Source organism: Chiloscyllium plagiosum, unplaced genomic scaffold (genome assembly GCF_037043375.1).
Source record: "Chiloscyllium plagiosum isolate Xiang-an unplaced genomic scaffold, Cpla_swu_hap1 HiC_scaffold_9, whole genome shotgun sequence".
NCBI lineage: Eukaryota > Metazoa > Chordata > Chondrichthyes > Orectolobiformes > Hemiscylliidae > Chiloscyllium > Chiloscyllium plagiosum.
In genome coordinates, this window is record NW_028270147.1 from 60,785,968 (window position 1) to 60,810,839 (window position 24,872).

Sequence of the window (24,872 nt, forward strand, 5' to 3'; positions counted from 1 at the left end):
CTTCCTATAGGAGACTAAGCACCATGTATCGGCAAACTGTGCACAACACCACTGTCAAGTCCAATGTCTACCAGTTTGGGGGCGGCGGGGGAGTTTAACATTGGCAATGGCACCAAGTGGGTAACATCAATTTAGCCACTTGTCGTAGAAGTTAATCTGATATGTATTTCTGCTCAAGTCAATAAAAGACAATATTGGGTCTGTGCACAAGGAGCAGATATCTAGGTGATATAGATATCACCTAGATTCACCATGGGCCAGTTACACCCATTAACCTCCAGTAGTATTCCCAGGATAGCACTGTAAGAACCATACCTGAGTCTTCTCCTCCCAGTCCAAAGACACAAAGATAATATTAATATCCTAACTGCAATCAGTTAATGCAACACAGATCAATGTGGAATTTAATGGTCTGTGAGATCAAGCAATACAACAGACAATACATTTCCTTACAAAGTGAGTGTATATTTTCATTCCCATCCCCATTGGATATATTTGTGAAAGGCGATTGATGTACAAACAAATAAAGGATTAATGGAAGCTGCAACATCAGCACAAAAAAAGCCATATAACCATAAACTCTTGTTATGGTTATAAACCAATGAAGAAAAAGTGCACTCAGCAAGACAAAAATCTGCTCTAATTACACAACAGGAGAGGTCTGGGGGAGGTAATAGAAATTGGCTGACAGCAAGTTGTTTTGAAGAGGTGAAATCTGTAGCATTGCCAACATTCATGATTTACTCATCCTTCATGCTGGGAATTTACATTAAAATTCCTGTCTGAAGCACATTTACTTGAAAATGAAAAATACAAATCACTGGACTCAGGAATAAATTGTCTACTATGGTGACACTGTCATCATAGCATTCAGTCCTTCACTGCAGTCAATAAAAGCGACCCAGGCCAGAGTTCAAACCTGGGATCTTCTCAATCAGTATGGATCAGTACTATGCCAGTTATCCATTATTGGGAAAGTTCAGTCTTATTGTGGTTCTGATGTTCTATTTATATGGATAATGCATCACTGACAGTGAAAATGAGACATCAACATTTCATTATCATTAAAAAGTTAGTTTCGTATTTCTGATTACATCCAGGGTATGAATCTGTAAACGCAGAGAACAGCAATGGAGCAGCAGAAACTATGACCGTATTTGGTTAACACTCCAATGGACTCAGCGACTTACAAAGAGGGGAGAACAGAACCCAAGGATACAGGCCCCCACACCAGCCATTCTGTCCTGTTACTGTAACAGCAATAGGGATGATTTAAATAAAAGGTTTTTTTTTTACCATTGATGTAGTTCCAAGTCCCATTCAAAGGCATAGTTTTAGTCAATGTACTGTTAGTCGATCCCAACGAATCTACAACTAGATTTTGCAAGGATATTTTAAAACTGTAGCACCTTGTACAATTGATCAGTCTGTCCTCAAGTGAAATCTTAATTCCTTGATGTGCTGCTGGATGGGAAGACACTGCAGGATGTACCATATCCTACATAAAGCCTAAAAACCTGTCGGCCAGTTTCATGTAAAGGTTGGAGGTGAAGCTTTTATGGGGAGGGGTGCATGGAATGTCACTCACGTTCCTTCAAAAGAACACAAAAAAGCAGAGCTCAGCACAGAATGGAACAGCACAAATACAACAGGACAGAAGCAGGAAGAAGCCACTCATGTTGCTGACAGTGAGGCTTCTTAGTGGAGGCTGGCTCCAGTGTGGGCATGCTGATGCAGTGTTTAACCGAACACCACGTACCACTGCTGTTGGACACGCCACTGCCTGAACTGGGTCCTGGAGAAGATACCACTGTTCTGTAGGTAGGTGGTGGAGGGGGAGGGGGCGTGGTCTTTTGTCCCAAAGTGAGCTCTTTCAGGGAGGAGGACGACTCGCTCTTTTCACTCTTGACCAAAACCTGCTCAGAACTTTTTTTCTCACTCCCATCATGGTCTAGAGGCACAGAAACACTCGGAGGAGCATCAAGGGACCTGTTTTCACCCAGAGCCACTGGTGAGACCTCATTTCTAGAAGGTTGATCAGAGAAATCGATCCACTTGTTCTTCGCCAGGATAACTCCAGATCTGTGAGATATAACTGGGCCAAAAATATCATCCAGGTCACTGATAGACAACAGTTTGTCTGGCTGGGGCTCTGCTTTGCCCTGGTCACTCCCTACAGTCCCATGGGCTGAATTCGGTAAAGGTTGCTGCGTTGCTGCATCAAGGTCTGACTTGGTGCCTTTCAGAATTGTGCGGTCTTAAGTGCAAAATTCAAGAGTGAAAACATCAGGAATCAAGAGGACAAAATATTAAACACAAAGTAAAACTCAATAACATATACAAACAATCAGTGTCAAAAATTGAAAATTCCAGTGTTTACTGAAGAAATAGATTTGAAACATTTTTTAGGAAATACAAAAATGGATTTTTCATAATGCTCTGCTACCCTGCACCACTTTCTCCTATCCCTCTCTCCATTCTTCTGAAAGCACTGGCCCTTTTGGGTTACTTTCTGATACTTTGCTCTAGCAACTATTTTTTCCATGCCTGAGCCAATACAATGAGTGTCACACATAATTCTGTCAATTCTACAGTCATACATGTACTTTCCAGAAAAGAGAATTAGATATGCAAGTAGGACACTGTCAGATTGTTGTCTTCTTCCTAAACGGTGTTGAATCCTATGTAGCACCCTACCCCCTTGTCCTTAGAGGGTCCTAATCGCTGTAGGATCAAGGGACTGGGCACAAGGCACAGAGTTTCCATGGCTTTCCTCTCCCTGTGATATCCTCCCTGAAGACAGCAACCTCTCAAACTGCACTTATCTTTCCTCCAGGAGATCCTTTATCCTGGGAATCTGGAGGTGTTGGGGTTATTACAGCAGCTGCCATGGCCTGCAACATGGCTCTGCTGATTTCTGGAGTTCTATGGCCTGGGAATGGCTGGCAGCTCTTGGCAGCTGGACATTCTTGTTCCAGGATTCTAATTTCAGCTACCTCACTGCAGATAGATCCAATGTGCTCTCTCACCTTTGTATCTCTCAGGAATCTCACTTGCTTTTGGACTTAGACCAAAAACAGAAATATCCTGGCTAGGAGATCCATTTACTCGTTGAATACACTGGGGTTATCTTCAAAATACAATGGTTTTTCAAAATTTGTTCACAAGGGAAGTGAGATCCAGTGAACAAACCATTTAGATTACTATTTTCCAAATGTTATAATATTTAATGTTTGTGTGAACTGAAAGAGGCATAAAAAGGCTGAAAAAAAAAAAGTCACTTAAAAATGAAAGGTAGTTCTCCCTGTCTTGTAGGTTAATTTATGGCTACTCATAGTTGCATTAAATCTATACCACAAAACAGGTCATTCATTCAGCTAACTTGTTTATGTTGCCATTTTATGCTCTACTCAAGTCCATGGAAAAGGCCACACACTAGGTAATTAACAGGCTGGCTGTATTAAACTCAAGGGTTACAAAGCATTAAACTAAAAAGCCCTACCTGAACCTTCTGCTGATGGTGACCCTGTGCGAGGTGGGGTAGCTGGAACATTTTTTGGAGGAAGTGGTGGGGGAGCTGCAATGAAAAACCAGGAAAAAAAAGCAAGTTGTGAAATTAAAGTCTTATAATGTTATGAAGTTTTGAGGCTGTGTCTTTAAGTTCTGAGTAAAATAGAAGAATGAGGTCATGTGACCTTCTGAATTCTGCCTGACAATAAGCTTGGTGGCTTTAAAAGGTTAAAGCAAGACTCAGTTTCACTGGGAGAAGGTGCAATCAATTCATATCTGCAGCCAATGGTAAGAGCATCTGAATTGTGGATAAATTATTAATCTCCAGACTCACAACCAAGTGTAAAGAATATCAGCTTTTCTGGAAGGGTATACTTTAAAATACTTTGTTCATTTCCTTTTGAAGTTAAGTGAGTTGGGGATCTGGAAAATAGCTAATTAGTAATCTTTATTTAGATACAAGACCCATGTTATTCATACAACTTGGGTGATGGGCTTTGAGAAGGAAGAGTCTACAACAAGTCATTGCAGTACTGGGTTACCAGGATTTCCTAAAATATTCCTGACACCCTCAGAGACAAGAAAGTCTCCAAGAACCTGAGAGAGAAAGAGAGAGAGAGAGAGAGAGAAAGAAAAAGTGAGAGAGAGAAAAAGAGAGGAAAAAAAAGAGAAGAGAGGAAAAAAAAAGAGAAAAAAGAGATTAAAAAAAGAGAGAGAGTGAGAAAAAGAAAGAGAGAGCAAGAGAGAGATCCAGAAGTCAGTTAGGAACTCAGATTGGAGAGACTAAGTTCATGAGGATTTAATTAAGGCTGGATTTGATTAGCTTTGACTAGAAAGAGGAATCTCTATGGTACCTCTCATCATAAAAGTTATTTTGGATTAAAAGTAAACTGGTTAGAAAAGAAAAAGGAAAACAGATCACCAGGAATGGAGAATATCTTGTGACAGGTTCCAGGAGAGTAAAGGTACAACTGTGACATGTGACTTTGGACATGTTAAAGGCCATATGGCTTAAAAGTCACATGTAGTTAGAGTTATTTACAAAAATTGTTATTTCAATGTTGCTTTTAGTTAATTACAATAACTGTCTTAAAATTTGAAATCTTATGTGATCTTTTTTGATGCTCCCTGAAATTCATATATCTTTCCAAAAGCGCTCAGTCTCTATGGGAATTATAACAAAAGAGAGAACATTATTTGTTGAGTTTTACACTATTCAAAGATAACAGTAAGGAAACTTATCATTAATAGATTAAAAAAAATGATTTTGCAATCACGAAATCAGTAACATATCAGTGATGAGGTGGAGAAATAATTTGCAGGCCTATAATGTGGCTCATCAATTTTGAAGTCTAGTCATTATTGTTTTGAGGGCAAAACACACTAGCTAATTTTGAACATAGTAAACAAATAAGAGAAAGAGAACTCGCTGCTTGCTTCAATAAAATGGCACAAAATATTTTACAGGTGGAGCCTCAGCTAACAGTCTCATTCATATTACATCACTTCTTAACATAAGAGTATCCTCTCAGAACAGTACTGAAGAATCAGCATAGATCAAGTCCTGAAGTCAGGCTTGAACCTACAACTTTCGGATTAACTCAGCTTATCTTGACACTTAAAGGTACATTTCCTTTTTTTTTAAAAGAAAGGGGCAAATGCAAACATAGAAAATATCAATGATAAATACAATAGTTCGTAAATGAATTTTTCAGTGTGTAAAGCTATTGTACAGGCCAATTAAGTACTGGACTATTTCCCTGTGGACTGATCAATGATCATCAACTGCACGAGGACAGTGTGTTTCAAATTCAAGACCTGAAGCCATAAGAGCAGTGCAAAGAGATCAGATGCTTCTTAAAAATTCAGGGCTGGTACTATCTTGCAATTATTTTTCTTTCCTCTTGTACACATACACATTCATTTAATGACATGCATTGTACTGCAGTTACATAACACATAGGCCTCTACAGTCGTCACTGTAATTTGAGAAATGCTTTGTTCCCAGATGCTGTACTGAGGAAAAGGGGGTGGGGCTGAAAGGTTGGCAGTAGTAATGTGGGGCAAGGGATTATTCCTCAGTCAGTGAGTTCTAATTCGAGCATGGGGTGAATGTCAAGCATCAGTGACTGGGTGGGAGTGGAGTTTTAATATTTTATCAACAGAAATAGAAGCAGTTGGGCCAGGAGCCTGAACACTTCATCTTGAGATTCCAGTCAATTCGATTGTGAAAGGGGAAAGATTTAGAAGGGATCTGAGAGGTAACTTCTTCATGCTGGAGATGTTGCATGTATGGAACGGCTGCCATGGAGGATGGTGGAGTTGGGAACAGTTGCAACAGATAAAGGGCACTTGAATGTGTAAAGGGGAGGGTTTTGGAGCGGCATGGGGCAAATGCTGTCAAATGCGACTCGGACAGATTGGGATGGCTGGTCAGTATAGATAAGTTGGACGAAGGGTCTGTTTCCATGCTGTAATTAAGTTGTTGAGTAACATTAGTTGCATTTTCTTTGAACTGCAGCAAGACATTTCCAATTTAGGCATGAAAAATCTGGGATAAATAGCTTAAAAGGTTAGATGGTAGAGAAGCACTGCCAGACATTTAGGGTGTTACTTTACACTTCTCAGCAAATAAAGGCTTTATGAGAAGTGTAAATCATTACTAACTTGGAAAGTAGAGGATGGTATCAAGTTGAAAGTTTAGGTATACAATGTTGTGAAAATTATGGTAGACCAGAGGGAGAACATTTTAGAAACTTGTGAAAGAAGATTTAAAATTGGTAAAAATAAATTGAGTAAAAGAGCAAGCTTTTTTTTCCCCAAAAAGATAGTAGTAGTATAAAATAATTCCTCATCATTCAACAGCTTCCATTTCAGCAGCAGGAGTCAAGAGAGCATGAGTTGAGAGAACGTGAGCCGGGGGCAGCCAGGAAGGTAAATTTGAATATAAAATATTTACCTCGTGAGTCCAAAGGAATGGGGGTCGGGTGGCATTACTAGTCAGGGATTGTATCACAGCTGCAGACAGGAAGATCGACGAGGAGGGATTGTCTACAGTCAGTATGTGTGGAAGTCAGAAACAGGAAAGGAGCAGTCACTTTATTGGGTGTTTTCTACAGAGACATAGAGGAGCAGATTAGGAGACAGATTTTGGAAAGATGCAGAAGTAACAGAGTTGTTCTCATGGGTGACTTCAACTTCCCTAGTATTGATTGGAACCTCCTTAGTACAAATAGTTTGGATGGAGAAGTGTTTGTCAGGTGTGCCCAGGAAAGGTTTCTGACGCAATATAGGCCGACTATAGGGGAGGCCATATTGGATTTAGGTTGAGAGTGTAGTGTTGGAAAAGCACAGCTGATCAGGCAGCGTCCGAGAAGCAGCAGAACTGAAGTTTTGGGCACAAGCGCTTCATCAGGAATGAGGCTGATGAAGGGCCTATTCCCAAAATGTCGATTCTCCTGGTCCTCGGACACTGCCTGACCAGCTGTGCTTTTCCAACACCACACACTTGACTCTGATCTCCAGCATCTGCAAACCTTCTTCCTCCATATTGGATTTGTTGCTTGGCAATGAACCAGGCCAGGTATCTGATCTCTTGGTGGGATAGCATTTCGGTGATAGTGATCACAACTCCTTGACTTTTGCTATAGTCATGGAGAGGGACAGGAGCAGATGGAATGGGAAAATATTTAATTGGGGGAGGGAGAATGACAATGCTATTAGGCAGGAACTGGGGCACCGAAATTGGGAACAGATGTTCGCAGGGAAATGCACAACAGAAATCTGGAGGTTGTTTAGGGAACACTTGCTGATAATGCTGGACAGGTTTGTCCCACAGAGGCAAGGAAAGGGTGGGAAGTTAAAAGAACCTTGGGTGACAAGGGATATGGAAGAATTCATGAAGAGGAAGAAGGAAGCTTACTTAAGGTTGAGGAAGCAAGGATTGGACCGAGCCTTACAGGGTTATAAGGTAGCCAGGCAGGAACTGAAGAACTGACTTGTGAGAGCTAGAAAGGGGCATGTAAAAGCTTTAGCGGGCAGGATTAAGGAAAACCCTAAGACATTGTACACTTACGTGAGGAACATGAGGACGGCCATAGAACAGTACAGCACAGGACAGGCCCTTCAGCCCACGATGCTGTGCCGACCATTGATCCTCATGTAAGGTAAACCTAATGTACGAACCGTCAAATTTCTGTGACTGCATGTCCAGCAGTCTCTTAAATATCCCTAATGACTTCGCTTCCACAACTGCTGCTGGCAACGCATTCCGTGCTCTCCCAACTCTCTGCATAAAGAACCCGCCTCTGACATTCCCTCTATACTTTCCGCTAAACAGCTTAAAACTATGACCCCTTGTGTTAATTTCTGCCCTGGGAAAAAGTCTCTGGCTATCAACTCTGTCTATGCCGGTCATTACCTTGTACACCTCAATTAGGTCCCCTCTCTTCCTTTTTTCCAACGAAAGAAGTCTGAGCTCAGTCAACCTTTCTTCATAAGATAAGCCCTTCTCTCCAAAGCATCCACATCTTTCCTATAATAGGGCGACCAGAACCGGACGCAGTGTTCCAACTGCGATCTAATCAAAGTTTTATAGAGCTGCAACAAGATTTCACGGCTCTTAAACTCAATCCCCCTGTTAATGAAAGCCAAAACACCATATGTTTTCTTAACAACCCTGTCCACTTGGGTGGCAATTTTAAGGGATCATATACCTGCACACCAAGATCCCGCTGTTCCTCCACATTGCCAAGAATCCTGTCTTTAATCCTGTACTCAACTTTCAAGTTCGACCTTCCAAAATGCATCACTTTGCATTTATCCAGGTTGAACTCCATCTGCCATCTCTCAGCCAATCTCTGCATCCTGTCAATGTCACGCTGCAGCCTACAACAGTCCTCTATACTGTCAACGACACCTCCAACCTTTGTGTTGTCTGCAAACTTGCTAACCCATCCTTCAATCTCCTCATCCAAGTCATTAATAAAAATTATCCAGACAGCTAACTTTCCCTGTATCCCATTCCTCCTGACCTTCTGAATGAGCCTACCATGGGGAACCTTATCAAATGCCTTGCTGAAGTCCACATCCAGCACATCCACCGCTCGACCCTCATCAACTTGTCTAGTAACATCCTCAAAGAACTCAATAAGATTTGTGAGGCATGACTGCCCCTCACAAAGCCGTGCTGACTGCATTTAATCAAGCCATGCTCTTCCAGATTATCATAAATCCTATCCCTCAGAATCCCTTCTAACACCTTGCAGAAGACAGACGTGAGACTGACTGGTCTGTAATTGCCGGGGATTTCCCTATTTCCTTTCTTGGAGAGGAATTACATTTTCCTCCCTCCAGTCCTCATGTACGACTCTGGTGGAGAACGAAGATGCAAAGATCTTCGCAAGTGGCGAAGCAATCACATTTCTTGCTTCCCAAAGCAGAGGACAAATCTGGTCTGGCCCTGGCGACTTGTCAATCTTAATATTTGTCAAAATGTTCAGCACATCAGCTTCCTCAATCTCTATCCATTACAGCATGCTTACCTGCTCCTCAATGGTTTCATTCACTGCAAGGTCCTTTTCTTTAATAAAGACAGAAGCAAAAAAACTCATTTAGGGCTTCCCCTACCACCTCAGAATCTATACACAAGTTCCCTATGCTATCCCTGATCGGCCCTACTCTTTCTTTGATCATTCTCTTATTTCTCATATACATGTAAAATGCCTTTGGATTCTCCCTAATCCTTCCTGCCAAGCCTTTTTCGTGCCCCCTCCTGGCTCTCCTCAGACCATTTTTGAGCTCCTTCCTCGCCTGCCTGTAATCCTGTAGAGCTGAGCGAGACCCTTGCTTCCTCCACCTTACGTAAGCTGCCTTCTTTCTTTTGACGAGAAGCTCCTCCGCTCTCATCATCCAATGTTCCTTTATCTTACCCCTTTTTGCCTGTCTCAGAGGAACATATTTATGCATCATTCGCAACAACTGTTCCTTAAACACAGTCTCCACATGTCTATAGTGCCCCTTCCATGGAACAATTGCTCCCAGTCCATGCTTCCCAACTCACGTCTGATAGCATCAGTTTCCTGTTCCCCAATTAAATACCCTCCCATTGTGCCTGCTTCACTCCTTCTCCATAGTTATGTAGAATGTGAGGGCAGTAGTGGTCACTATCACCAAAATGCTCTCCCACTGCAAGGTCTGACACCTGCCCCGGATAGAGTGAGGTGGCATTGCACAGTAGAGTGGAAAAAACAAGGTAAAAACAATGACTGCGGATGCTGGAAACCAGATTCTGGATTAGTGGTGCTGGAAGAGCACAGCAGTTCAGGCAGCATCCAAGGAGCTTCGAAATCGACGTTTCGGGCAAAAGTCCTTCATCAGGAATAAAGGCAGTGAGCTAGAGGAGGGTGGGGGGGGGAGAAAGTTGCATAAAGTACAATGGGTGAGTGGGGGAGGGGATGAATGTGATAGGTCAGGGAGGAGAGGATGGAGTGGATAGGTGGAAAAGGAGATAGGCAGGTAGGACAAGTCCGGATAAGTCATGGGGACAGTGCCGAGCTGGAAGTTTGGAACTAGGGTGAGGAAGGGGAAGGGGAAATTAGGAAACTGGTGAAGTCCACATTGATGCCCTGGGGTTGAAGTGTTCTGAGGCGGAAGATGAGGCATTCTTCCTCCAGGCATCTGGTGGTGAGGGAGCGGCGGTGAAGGAGGCCCAGGACCTCCCATGTCCTCGGCAGAGTGGGAGGGGGAGTTGAAATGTTGGGCCACGGGGCGGTGTGGTTGATTGGTGCGGGTGTCCCGGAGATGTTCCTTAAAGCACTCTGCTAGGAGGCGCCCAGTCTCCCCAATGTAGAGGAGACCGCATCGGGAGCAACGGATACAATAAATGATATTAGTGGATGTGCAAGTAAAACTTTGATGGATGTGGAAGGCTCCTTTAGGGCCTTGGATAGAGGTGAGGGAGGAGGTGTGGGCACAGGTTTTACAGTTCCTGCGGTGGCAGGGGAAAGTGCCAGGATGGGAGGGTGGGTTGTAGGGGGTGTGGACCTGACCAGGTAGTCACGGAGGGAACGGTCTTGGCGGAAATCGGAAAGGGGTGGGGAGGGAAATATATTCCTGGTGGTGGGGTCTGTTTGGAGGTGGCGGAAATGTCGGCGGATGATTTGGTTTATGTGAAGGTTAGTAGGGTGTAAGGTGAGCACCAGGGGCGTTCCGTCCTTGTTACGGTTGGAGGGGTGGGGTCTGAGGGCAGAGGTGCGGGATGTGGATGAGATGCGTTGGAGGGCATCTTTAACCACGTGGGAAGGGAAATTGCAGTCTCTAAAGAAGGAGGTCATCTGTTGTGTTCTGTGGTGGAACTGGTCCTCCTGGGAGCAGATACGGCGGAAGCGGAGGAATTGGGAATACGGAATGGCATTTTTGCAGGAGGTAGGGTGGGAAGAGGTGTAATTCAGGTAGCTGTGGGAGTCGGTGGGTTTGTAAAAAATGTCAGTGTCAAGTCGGTCGTCGTTAATGGAGATGGAGAGGTCCAGGAAGGGGAGGGAGGTGTCCGAGATGGTCCAGATAAATTTAAGGTCAGGGTGGAATGTGTTGATGAAGTTGATGAATTGCTCAACCTCCTCGTGGGAGCACGAGACGGCGCCAATGCAGTCATCAATGTAGCGGAGGAAGAGGTGGGGAGTGGTGCCAGTGTAATTACGGAAGATCAACTGCTCTACGTAGCCAACAAAGAGACAGGCATAGCTGGGGCCCATACGTGTGCCCATGGCTACCCCTTTGGTCTGGAGGAAGTGGGAGGATTCGAAGGAGAAATTGTTAAGGGTGAGGACCAGTTCGGCCAAACGAATGAGTGTGTCGGTGGAAGGGTACTGTTGGGGATGTCTGGAGAGGAAAAAATGGAGGGCTTGGAGGCCCTGGTCATGGCGGATGGAGATGTAGAGGGATTGGATATCCATGGTGAAGATGAGGCGTTGGGGACCGGGGAAACGGAAGTCTTGGAGGAGGTGGAGGGTGTGGGTGGTGTCTCGAACGTATGTGGGGAGTTCCTGGACTAGGGGGGATAGGACAGTGTCGAGGTAGGTAGAGATGAGTTCAGTGGGGCAGGAGCATGCTGAGACAATGGGTCGGCCAGGGTGGTCAGGCTTGTGGATCTTGGGAAGGAGGTAGAACCAGGCAGTGCGGGGTTCCCGGACTATGAGGTTGGAAGCTGTGGGTGGGAGATCTCCTCAGGTGATGAGGTTCTGTATGATCTGGGAGGTGATGGTTTGGTGATGGGGGTGGGGTCATGGTCGAGGAGGCAGTAGGAAGAGGTATCCTCGAGTTGGCGTTTGGCTTCAGCAGTGTAGAGGTCAGTGCGCCAGACTACCACTGCGCCCCCTTTATCCGCTGGCTTGATGGTGAGGTTGGGATTGGAGCAGAGGGATTGGAGGGCTGCGCGTTGTGAGGGTGAGAGGTTGGAGTGGGGGAGGGGGGGTAGACAGGTTGAGGCGGTTAATGTCCCGGCGGCAGTTGGAAATGAAGAGGTCGAGGGCAGGTAATAGGCCAGCGCGGGGTGTCCAGGTGGATGCAGTGTGTTGGAGGTGGGCGAAGGGGTCCTCGGAAGGTGGGCGGGAATCCTGATTGTGAAATTAAGCTCGGAGGCGGAGGTAGAGTGGAATGCCAGCGTGAGGGTAAGGCTGATCAGGGATAGTGGAGGGAACTTGTGCTTGGAGTCAGAGGAGATAGCGGAGGTCTTTAATGAATACTTTGCTTTAGTATTCACTACTGAGAGGGACCTTGACATTTGTGAGGACAGCAAGAAACAAACTGATAGGCTTGAACAGGTTGATGTTAAGGAGGAAGATATGCTGGAAATTTCAAAACACATGAGGATAGGCAAGTCTTCTGGGTCAGACAGGATACACCCAAGGTTACTACAGGAAGTGAGGGAAGAGACTGCTGCACCTTTGTGTCCACACTGTCCACTGGAGTAGTACCAGACGATTGAAGAGTGGCAAATGTTATTCCCTTGTTCAAGAAAGGGAATAGGGAAAACCCTGGGAATTACAGACCAGTCAGTCTTACATCTATAGTGGGCAAATTATTGGAAAGAATTTTGAGACAGGATTTACAATTACCATAGCTTGATTAGAAACAGTCCCTTTCAGGTCATGCCTCACAAACCTTACTGAACTCTTTGAGGATGGGGCAAAACACATGGATGAAGGATAGCAGTGGACGTGGTGATTTTAGCAAGGTGTTTAATAAGGTTCCCCATGGTAGGTTCATTCAGGAAGTAAGGAGGCATGGGATACAGGGAAATCTGGCTGTCTGGATACTGAATTGGCTAGCCCATAGAAGACAAAGGGTGGTAGTTGATGGAAAATATTCAGCCTGGAGCTTAGTGCCAGTGGTATTCCACAACGATCCGTTCTGGGACCTCTGCTCTTTGTGATTTTTATAAATGACTTGGATGAGGTAGTGAAAGAGTGAATTAGTAAGTTTGCAGTTGACATGAAGGGTGGAGGAGTGGTGGATAGTGTTGAGGGCTGTTGTAGGTTGCAACGAGACATTGACAGGAATACAGAACTCAGCTGATAAGTGGCAGATGGAGGTCAACCTGAAAAAGCGTGAAGTGATTCATTTTGGAAGGTCGAATTTGAATGCAGAATATTGGGTTAAAGGCAGGATTCTTGGCAGTGTGATGGAACAGAGGGATCTTGGAGTCCATGTCCATAGATCCTTCAAAATTGCCACCCAAGTTCACACACAATTGTTAAGGCGAATGATGCGTTGGCTTTCATTAGCAGGGGGATTGAGTTTAAGAGCCACAAGTTTATACTCAATCGAGCTCTAGTTAGACCATACTTGGAATATGGTGTTCAATTCTGGTCGCCTTATTATAGGAAGGATATGGAAGCTTTAGAGAGGGTGCAAAGGAGATTTACCAGGATGCTGCCTGGACCGGAGGGCATGTCTTATGAACCAAGGTTGAGGGAGCTAGGACTTTTCTCATTAGAGCGAAGGAGGACGTGAGATGACTTGATCGAGGTGTACGAGATGATGAGAGGCATAGATACTGTGGATAGCCAGAGACTTTTTGCCACAGCAGAAATGTCTATCATGAGGGGGCATAATTTTAAGGTAATTGGAGGAAGGTTTAGGGGAGATGAGAGGTAGGTTCATTACAGAGTGTGGTGGGTGCATGGAATGCACTGCCAGAGATGGTAGTAGTCGGATACATTAGGGACACTTGAGTGACTCTTGGAAAGGCACATGGATAATAGTAAAATGAAGGGTTTGGAGGTTAGTTTGATCTTAGAGTAGGATTAAAAGTCAGCATAGCATCGAGGGCCAAAGGGCCTGTACTGACCTATGTTCTAAAGCTATTGACGGTCATTGGAATTCTGGCTTCACAGGACATTCCGACAGGAACTGTACATATGACAGTTTAGGCCTTCACTGAAACTATGCCAAATGTACTGCATATGACATTTTCCCGATGACTGCTCATGTTATTTGCTATTTCTACCAGTCTGTGGCACTGGTAAACTTTGTTTGAGGCAGTTCACTGCCACCAATCCTCCCTTGTCTACAGCCTATCTAGTGATTAGTGGTAGAGGATACTACCACTAGATAAGACCCTGGGTCGGACGGGATTTATCCATGGATCCTCTGGGAAGCCAGGGAGGAGATTACAGAGCCTTTGGCTTTGATCTTTATATTGTCATTATTGACAGGAGTAGTGCCAGAACACTGGAGGATAGCAAATATTGTTCATTTGTTTAAGAAGGGGAGTCAGGACAACCCTGGAAATTATAGGCCAGTGAGCCTTACTTCAGTTGTGGGTAAGGTGTAGGAAAAGGTTATAAGAGATAGGTTTTACAATCATCTGGAAAGGAATAATTTGATTAAGGATAGTCAACACAGTTTGGTGAAGGGTAGGTTGTGCCTCACTAACCTTATTGAGTTCTTAGGGAAGGTTACAAGACAGGTGGATGTAAGTAAAGCGTTTGATGTAGTGTATATGGACTTCAGTAAGGTGCTTGATAAGGTCCCACATGGTAGGTGATTGCACAAAATATGGAGTTTCAGGACTGAAGGTGATTTAGTGGTTTGGATCAGAAATTGGCTAGCTGAAAGACAGAGGGTGGTGGTTGATGGGAAATGTTCAGCCTGGAATCCAGTTACCGTTGGTGTGCCGCAAGGATTGGTTTTGGGGCTACTGCTGATTGTCATTTTTATAAATGATCTGGATGTCTGTGTAGAAGGATGGGTTAGTAAATTTGCAGATGACACTAAGGTAGACAGAGTTGTGGATAGTGCTGAAAGATATTGTGGGTTACAAAGGGACATAGATAATATGCAGAGCTGGACTGAGAAGTGGCAAATGGAGTTTAATGTGGAAAAGTGTGAGGTAGTTCACTTTGGAAGGAGTAACAGGAATGCAGAGTACTGGGCTAATGGTAAAATTCTTGGTAGTGTAGATGAACAGAGAGATCAGAGTGTCCTGGTGCATAAATCCCTGAAAGTTGCCACCCAGGTTGATAGAATTGTTAAGAAGGCATATTGTGTATTGGCGTTTATTGGTCGGGGGGGGGTCGAGTTCCAGAGCCACAAGGTCATGCTTCAGCTGTACAGGACACTGGTAAGGCCATACCTGGAGTATTGCGCGCAGTTCTGGTCACCATATTATAGGAAGGAGGTAGAAGCTTTGGAAAGGGTTCAGAGGAGATTTACTAGGATGTTGCCTGCTTTGGAAGGAAAGTCTTACAAGGAAAGGCTGAGGGAACTGAGGATGTTTTCGTTGGAGTAGAAGTTTGAGAGGTGACTTAATCGAGACGTACAAGATAATCAGAGGGTTAGAAAGGACGGACAGCGAGAGCCTTTTTCCTCAGATGGTGAAGACTAACATGAGGGGATATAGCTTTAACTTGACTCAGTAGTAGGGGCGTGGAACGACCTGCCTACAACAGCAATAGACTCGCCGTCATTAAAGGCATTTAAATGGGCATTGGACGTACATATGGATAATAATGGAACGGTGTAATTTAGATGGGCAGCAGATTATTTTCACAGGTCAGCACAACATCAAGGGCCGAAGGGCCTGTACTGCACTGTAACGTTTTATGTTCTGTGTTCTATGATACACCATTGTGCAGCATGTAGAGGAGAAAACATGAAGGTTTATTGCATGATAGCAGTAAGCACAACTACATTTGGCTGGACATAACACAATGCCTTACTCCCAATTTCTCTACCTCTGCCACATTTTTCCCAGGAGCAGCAATTCTATTCCATGACATCCCAGATGGCCTCCTATTTTAAGGACTGCAATTTCCCCTCCCACGTGATCAACAACACCCTCTAGCATATCTCCTACACTTCCTACACTTCTGCCATTGAACCCCAACCACAACAAGGATAGAACCGCCCTGGTCCTACCTTCCACCCCACTAATCTCTGGATACAGTACATTATACTCTGCCATTTCCGCCAACTAGAATCAGAATCTACCACCAGAGATGCATTTTCCCACATCATCTACTGTGTCCATTGCTCTTGATGTGGTCTCCTCTACAGGATGGAGACAGAACGCCAACTTGTGAAGTGTTTCAGGGAATATCTCGAGTATGCATGCACTCAACAATCCCTCTGTCCTGTGGCAGACCACTTCAACCTCCCCCTCCCACTCCACCCAAAGACATGCAAATCCTGGGCCTCCTCCACTGCCAAATCCAGCCTGGAGAAAGAACACCTCATCTTCTGCCTTGGGACTCTTCAACCACACAGCAACAACGTTGACTCCATTAGTTTCCTCATCCCAGATCCAACCCTCCACCTCAGCACTGCCCTCTTGACCTGTCCATCTTCCTTCTCACCTTTCCAGTTCACCCTCCCCACTGACATATTCCTATCATCCCCCAGCTGCATCCATCTTTTACCTTCCCAGCTACCTTTCCCCCAGCCCCACCCCAACGTCCACATTCCTGATGAAGGGATTATGCCCAAAACGTCGATTCTCCTGCTCCTCGGATGCTGCCAGACCTGCTGTGCTATCCCAGCACCACACTTTGACTCTGACTCTCCCGCATCTGCAGTCCTCACTTTTTCTCAATTACTAGGGTAAGCTAATGCAGGTATATCTGCTGGTTCCAAAAACTACTGTTGAGTTCCTCGACCAACATCGATAAAACATTCTGGTCATCAACTGGCTACAGTTTGTTGCCAAGCACAAATTGCTACTCTGTTTCCTACGATAGCTAGCCATCAAAACATGATTGGGCTATAAAAAGAGCGTTAGGATGTCCTGAGATTGTTACATAAGCTATATTTCACCTTTTCTATTTACTGACTGACATGCAGCACCCTGGTGATTAAGTGCTACAAGCAAGCTTTTCAGCCACTGACAACACTATGCCAATGGAGAGTCAGACTGGAGGTTATACTCCAGAATTTGGGACAACTTTGATACAACTATGGACAGTAGACAATGAAGAATGAGTTCTTCATTAAAATAAAATGCAATAAACTTTGCTCTGCAGTTGCTGCAGTTTTTTGCTTAGTCAGAGATACATTGTTGGAGGAAACTGTTCAACACTAACGACCATGTCTGTATTAGAATGAAAAATTAAACTGTCCCCATTGAGAAAATGTTTCAAATCTAATCACATAGTTGTTCATAAAGGATTCAAAATCATTCATCTGTTCAAACATCATGGGTTGCTGTGCCTTTCATTATACCTTCAGGATGAATTATATGTTCATAAGCTATGTCAATTGAGTTTATGGTATCTATCAACAATTAACAATGCATCTCTGAAGAGTAGCTCAATTCTAAAACTTGAACATAAAAAAATAATTACAGCAAACAAAAACTGAAGAGACATTAAGGATAGATATATTGCAATTGTAAATAACAATTCAATTAACTGCAAGACAGGATGGGTCAACTTATGCTGGCCTATTACTATCCAGTAATTTGCACATTCTAGTTAATAATTGTTTAATTATACATTCATTTAAAATGCTTGTAATGTGAATTTGAATGATCTTGTTGCAGAAAATATGCAGTAGCTGTCCACTTACTTCCAATAGGAAATGATCGTGTTGACAAAGATGACTGTCTTTCGGAATCAATGGCTTGGAATGGCCCCCAGATCTCGGGTTGATCAATGACAGCTTTAAGATATGAACAAAGTTAGCCAGAAAATTCTCACTGGTCATAAATACACTGAATAAGCTGTATGTTTTATAATCAATAGATTGCACCAGAAGTCATGTGTCACAAGCTGTATTGATCACAACTGTGAAGCCAGAACTATACCAAATGCCTTACTGAAGTTTGCAGGGTCACTGGGAGGATTACTCAGGTTTGGTCACTCAGCTGTCTATATCTATTGGATTGTTTGGTGCTCAGCCACCCAGGTGAGGAACATTAGCACTGAACAAAGGACCAATGCCTAACATTTTAACATATCTTGGAAGTGGTAGCATTCAGACCATTTACACATAACTGACTAGCAAGACAAGCATAGGTCTTAGTAAAGGCTGGTGGCTCCTCTATTTGCTTGGTGTATTAGATGTCACACAAACAATAAGTTTTTAAACACTTCATTGGAATTTTCATGTTGCACTCTTGAATTCACACAGTTCCCAACTATGCATAAATGACCTTGGACTGTGCACGTCTGCATTATTTACTGTGATGGAACCAGGTTTTGAACATCATAATTACATGTCAGAAAAATACAAATAAGATGAAAACATATGAGAGAGAAAAAATATTTATCTCTAATCACATGTAATCTTGACTCTGCACACCACTTCATATCCATGCTCTGTATTACAGCATCAGATTTTAACTTCATCTTCATGATTTTATCTATTATTTATTTGGAAAGCTGTACTTTCCATCCTCAAAGCTGTTCTCTCATGATTGATATCAAGGACTTGCAACTTTTTTTTTTAATCCTTGCACCCTCAGTAGAAGTCAGTGTTGATAAATCTGTCTGAACTACATGAAGGAAAACTCCAACAAGGACATATCAAGCTAAAAATGTCAAATATTAACTAAACGCTCTGTATGATGGAAGTGAAAGCTGAACAATAAAGTTGAAGTTTTTTCGCAATCTAGAAGTACAACGTGCAGTGCATTAAGAAGATATGGCATGCAATAACGTACATACGTTATCACACCCTGCACAGGCATACATTTATTGTTGGTTCAGGCATTGTATGTCATGTACCTTCTGATTTTATGCCTTCAAAAGCAGACTCCAATGGTGGGCCAAAGAGTGGAATCAGAGATGCTGTATCCTCTGACCCCTTCTTACTACTAAGAGAAGAGAAAAAAAGAAATGAGAAAGAAGGAAAAATTAATTAGACATGAATAAACAAGTTAAAAGCAAATGAGAATTGCTACATCTTGGTCTGACAAAATCAGGGTTTCTTATTAATCTTTTGTAAAGGAGAACAGGGTTAGACACTGTCCTGCGGAATCTTTAGACTCACTACACCTGGGGATGATAGTCTTAAGAATGAAGTCATTCAGAGCGTTGGTTGATTACTTGGACAGAAATAGTGTCCAAGGGTATGTGAAAAAGCAAGAGATTGGCACTAGGTAATGATGCTTAATTGAAGAGCCGGTGTGGGGACAATGCAATGAATGGCTTCCTTTTGCACTGTAACAATTCTGTGATTGATTCAGTGATTGAACTGTGAGCCAGAATATACAGTTGTCAAGACATCTGCCTTGGAGAAAGAGATATATAAAACTACATGAAACATATTCCTTAAGTCTTTCAGTTCTAACCGAAACTTTGACCTGCTGCTTGGGTAAACGTGGTTGTTTTGAGCTTTGTGTGTTCCTGAAATTGGAAGACAGAAGCTGAAACAGTATTAAATCCTAGCTCCAATAAGATACTGTCACCATGAACAGAAAGGCAGAGAAATGCTGCGTAGCAGTTTCAATGGTCATGTAAGCAGGGGCACGAGCAGTAGGCAAAATCGTTAAGATAGGAAGCTTCAAATCATTTTTCAATTATTGTACTAAGGACATTAATCAGAACAGTAAGCCAGACTGTTTATTCATATTATCTTATGTTGCAAATCAAAAAAAGTACTTTTTTTACATTTGACTATTTGAGTTGTAGACCAACTTTTGACTGGGTGATAGTTGACAAAAATATTTTCTAAATTCGTTCATTTCACGTTGTTTAGATGGAATAATATGAACAAAAATGACTAGACTTACAACATTAATGCCTTTAACTGTGGATTATAAGCAAGATTGAAAGTGGCAAGAAAAGGAAAAGGAAAAGACTTGAAGAGGAATAGTAGAATATTTCAATCATATCTCGCACTATTTGATTTATGTTGTTCTTGGGATCAGGTCCTATAATTTACAACATATTTTGTCATTTATAGGCTCACTAAACATTTATAGTTAATAGCAAGCTAACAAGTGCTGAGCAACACAATAGCAAAACTATCAGTGGGATAAGACTCTGTGACAAATAATGGCCTCACGGTCACGACACCATTTTTTTTGTTATCTATAAAATCATTTCCAAGATTGACTGGATTGATTGAAAATAGTAGTGACCTTTCGGTTTTGCGGCATCCAATACACAAAGTGTTGACAAAGCGCCCAGCTTGTAAGGAGTAGGGGATTCAATCTAAAATTTCCCCAAAGATAAAAGCTTGAATATGCTGGACTAAACATGCCTGGGATTAATATAATGATGGCAAAGTTAAGTTGCAAACACAATGGGGTGAAACATAGCATAGAACTTTGATGTTACATTGTATGTACTGAGAATGCACCGACTTCTACTCCCTTCCTTATCATAATTATTAAATGAATTTAAAAAACCTGAGAAAATGCAAAAAATAAATTAATTTATTTAAAATTGTGACAAACTTAGTGATGGGTCAAATGGCCTACCTGTTCCGACATCTTATAGTAGAATGAAAGTCAGTGGTTGGAAATGTGGCTGAAATTTAATCCTACCAACTGGGACTCACTTCGATGGTTGGAAAATTAGTCTCTTCCTCATGTTGCATTTATGGGAAGGCTCAATAAAACCTCTTGTCCTCTGGCATTTAGCTGTCCAGAGCTATATCTTCTACTCAGGCAAGCTCCCAGCAGGGTGAAAGCCTACCCTGAGAACAGCTTACCAAAGCCAGCAGCAAAACAAAGAGCAATGGCTGCGACTGGTAACATCTCAAGGTCCAGTGATGAATCACTGCTGAATCACTGGACACAGGTGAGCAAGATGAAATGTGGGTTGTAGGGAAGAGGTCACCTGAGAGGGATGGGAACGGAGCTGGCAGAGGAATGATTTTCAAAACAGCCATCTGTCCTGAAGTTGAATACCACGATTGGGCACTGATTACCTGTCAATGAGGCTCCCCTCCTACCCCCCTACCCCCCCAAGTGAGGCCAATCTCTTTGAACCTATTGCTGAACTTCAAAGGGTTCAGAAATAATTGGTGGCAACTGAACTATTAAACAGCCTTAGGTGATATCCCAATACCAGTGTGTGGGATTTCTGAATTGGGCCTGTCCTGCCCCACTTGATGGTGGATAGTTTTAACAATACCACAAATGTCATACCAGAAATCTGATGAGGATATACCCAGGCAATACAGTTACACCACCAACCCAACCTTCATGCCTCCTTCTGCACACTCCTTATATACTGCATAAGCTGCTGAATATTTCTAACATTTTCTGCTTTTATTCAATGAAAAAAAATTCTTCAGCAGGTTTCTAGGGGAAGAAATGTACTTGGTTCTATCACTAGTACTTCCTATACAGATCCAGGGGAATAAACGATCATTTATACCAACCCGACAACTTCTGAAGTGGGTGTTGACCGTCTTGGTCGAGCTATTTCTTCACCTGCACAAAAAACAATTCATTTTCACCATGCAAAGAATTTAGAGTAAAACATTAAAACATAAATGATTATAACTTATCTGTGTTAAGTATTCAAATTTCTTTGATGCCACACATTAATGTGAAGGTGTTGGTTGTTGGACTGGGGTGGGCAAAGTTAAAAATCTCAATACCAGGTTATAGTCCAACAGGTAGCTGACAAAGGAACAGCGCTCCGAAAACTGGTACTTCCAAATAAACTTGTTGAACTATAATCTGGTGTACACCATACATTAAATAATTTCTCAAAGTTTAATAAGTAAAGATAAAATTTAATTCTGTAATAACTCAATACATAGTAACCTGGGTTCACTTAAAAAGCAAGCTTTTATGCACTAATAAAGTCTTAAACAGCACTAAATAATGAAGAAAATCAAGATTTGTTATCTGATGTCATGTATCTCTGACCTCTAGTCTCTGATCCCTCTCTCCCTTTGTAATGTTTGTACTGATACAATGAGGTAGAAACAATCATTGCTTATACAGCCATATAGTCATAGAGGCATACAGCAGGGAAAGAGGCCTTTTGGCTCAACTCGTCCATGCTGACCAGGTTTCCTAAACTGAACTCATCCCTTTTTCCTGCATTTGGCCCATATCCCTCGAAATCTTTCCTATCCATGTACCTGTCCAAATGACTTTTAAATGTTCTAATTGTAATTGCCTCTACCACTTCCTCTGGCAGCTTGTTACATAAATGCACGACCCTCTGTTTGAAAACGTTGTCCTTTAGGTCCCTTTTAAATCTTTCCACCTCACCTTAAACCTATGCCTTTGAGCTTTGCATTCCCCTATACTGGGGAAAAGGCTTTGGCTATTCACCTTATCCATGCCCCTCATGATTTTATAAATCTCCATAAAGTCACCCTTTAGCCTCCGACACATCAGGGGAAAAGGTCCCAGCCTATCCAAACTCTCCTTATAAGTGAGACCTTTCAGTCTTGGTAATATCCTTGTCAATCTTTCTTGGACCCTTTCCAGTTTAATAACATCCTCCCTACAGCAGGGTGACTATAATTGTATGCAGTACTCCAAATGAGACATACCCAATGTCTTATACTGTAACAGGACGTTCCAAATTCTGTACTCAATGCTGTGACCAATGAAGGCAAGTGTCTCAGATGCCTTCTTCACCACCCTTTCTACCTGTGATGCTACTTTGAAGGAAATATGTACCTATACCCTAGGTCTCTCTATTCCCTTAGATATTCCATTTTGTGGTCCTCCTAAAGCTGCCAAGGAGGCATCAGATATGCTGTTCCTATTAACAATGGGATTGGAGATTTCACAACTTCTAACTTACTAACTTAGTGGCTTACCTCTCATCTATGGGTTTTTAAAAAAAAAAAAATCACAGCTGAGTGTCTCCTTTTCACCAAAGTGCATTTATGGAATTTTGCCTTTCCTTTCACTACAAACACTTCTGCTATACTGTTAACTCTTCATTTTTGTTTATTAATGACAATGATAACAACAACTTACTGGATAAATTCCTTTTGATAACTGCCTGGAGAGAAATAGAAAACATATTAATTTATGGGATTTAAAATAAAAGCAAAGACAGACCGGTCTGGCTATATGATGCCAATTTTGTGCCAGTTACAGAGATAAATAGAATAAATTCTCAGGGTTTCATCTGTGTTCTGACAGAAGGAATTTGGGTTTAGGATTTGGGTGAAATTTCCCCGTGCTTTTGAAGAAGTGCTTTCTTTGATAGCCTTACCAAAGGTAATGTGCTTTTCTCCTGTGAGTTCATGTCCCACTATTGGACACTCAAAGACATAATCTACACTGCCAGCTCAATGCAGTATTGAGGGAGTGTTACCCTATCAGATATGCCACTTCTTGGTTGGGATGTTAAACGGAGGCCTAACCTCTTTCTCAAACGTGTTAAAAAAATCTCATGACACTATTCAACAAAGAGCAGAGGAATTCTCTTTGGTGCCCAATATTTATGTCAATCAAAAATTCTAAAACTGTTTATTTGGTCATTTCTTGCTTGCTATTTGGGGGAACCACGCTCTATGGAAACTGACTGCTTCATCCCCTACCTCACAACGCAACAGTGACTATGACGTGGATATGCCAGTGTTGGATTGGGATGGACAAAGTCAGAAGTGACACAATACCAGGTTATAGTCCGTAAAGGTTATTTAAAATCACAAGCTTTCAAAGCACCGCTCCTTCATCAGGTGATGTGGAGAAACTGCAACAGCAGAGCCAGACCAGTCAATTGGCATGAATAACCTCAAATTATAAAAGGTCCTATATAAATGCAAGCTATTTCTTCTACTATCTGGATAGAAAATGCATCAGGACGCCTGCTTGTCAGATTACGTGCACCATCAAGTGGGTCAGTTGGCCTGGATTGTTCACCCTTACCTTATTCACTAGTGCAAGTTGAGGACATGACAGTCTGTTGACAAGAATGGCCACCTGGCTTAGGAACAGGGGTGGAGATGATAGAGTCCATGGAAACAACAAGATTATCAATTTGTGGAGAAGAGGCTGAAACTTTTCAAAAAGAATCCCTCAGATTAGCCTTTAAACTAGAACTGAATTTGCAATCTGAACTCCAGAGACAAAACTTCAGTTGACAATAGGTTTAGAATCTCATTGAGGCTCCATGTGCAATAGCTACAGCAGAGGTGATTATTTATTGGGTCTGGCATGGGGTGAGAGGATGTAGGAAGAATGGGAGGGAGACATAAAGGAGTTGGTCAACCCTCAATTAGTTTTGCGATGATTTCTATCTCATTCTTGGCCTAACTTCCAGAATTGCCAATACAGTCCCCAATTCTTCAAATTGTAATTGTACCTTAGCCTGGCAAGACTAATCGAATCTCACTTGTGTATTTTCAGGACTGAAAAGAGAGCAAAAAAAAAAAATCTTTGTTGAATAGAGTCTCAAATGTTTGATTTGATTATCGTATGTACCTGTACAGAAAAAGCTGGAACATTCAACTTCCCATCAAGGATATTTTTCAGGCTTAACATAGGCTAACATGAACATGTGGTCAGGTAGAAATTAGAAGACAAACAGTCCAAAAATGTATTCAAATTATTTTTGATTTTGTCTCTTTCAGTAAGACTACATTTTGAAGTGATTTTCTGTGGATTGCCTTGAACAAGTTAGCAGTTCCTTATGAATCAACAAAGATTTTCTCCATTTACAACATAAAAGATTCAGAACAAAAGACTAAAATCATAAATTATATGTTCAAGGCTCACACTGACACAAGGTGGTAATTTTGATTTTGGGTGGTCACGTAAAAGATTTCACATTGATTCTGTTATACAATGCAGACATTTTTTCCTTCCGAACAAGCACTGCAATTATTCAGGTAAAGGTTCATGACCAGTTCATTGGAGAAATTAAAATGGGTAATAATTGCAACATTGTCAGCATTGCTCTCATCCTGAGAAGAAATGAAAAGAACTC

The 24,872-nt window shown here is 42.4% G+C and overlaps 1 protein-coding gene across 11 annotated transcripts in view; it reads right to left on the bottom strand.

Annotated features, from left to right (window-relative positions):
* The window catches only part of sgip1a (SH3GL interacting endocytic adaptor 1a), a 287,174-nt gene that overhangs the window by 60,455 nt on the left and 201,847 nt on the right, over positions 1-24,872 (bottom strand). For 8 of the 11 annotated variants that reach the window (XM_087990679.1, XM_087990677.1, XM_087990678.1 and 5 more), the window contains 6 exons: positions 22,913-22,937; positions 21,343-21,394; positions 18,735-18,823; positions 17,575-17,667; positions 3,503-3,577; positions 1,760-2,257 (listed from right to left, as the gene is read on the bottom strand). In XM_087990679.1, the coding sequence (XP_087846805.1) occupies positions 1,760-2,257; positions 3,503-3,577; positions 17,575-17,667; positions 18,735-18,823; positions 21,343-21,394; positions 22,913-22,937 (832 nt within the window). The remainder of the gene's footprint in view (positions 1-1,759; positions 2,258-3,502; positions 3,578-17,574; positions 17,668-18,734; positions 18,824-21,342; positions 21,395-22,912; positions 22,938-24,872) is intronic. The other 3 variants (XM_087990683.1, XM_087990676.1, XM_087990680.1) reach the window with 2 other exon arrangements.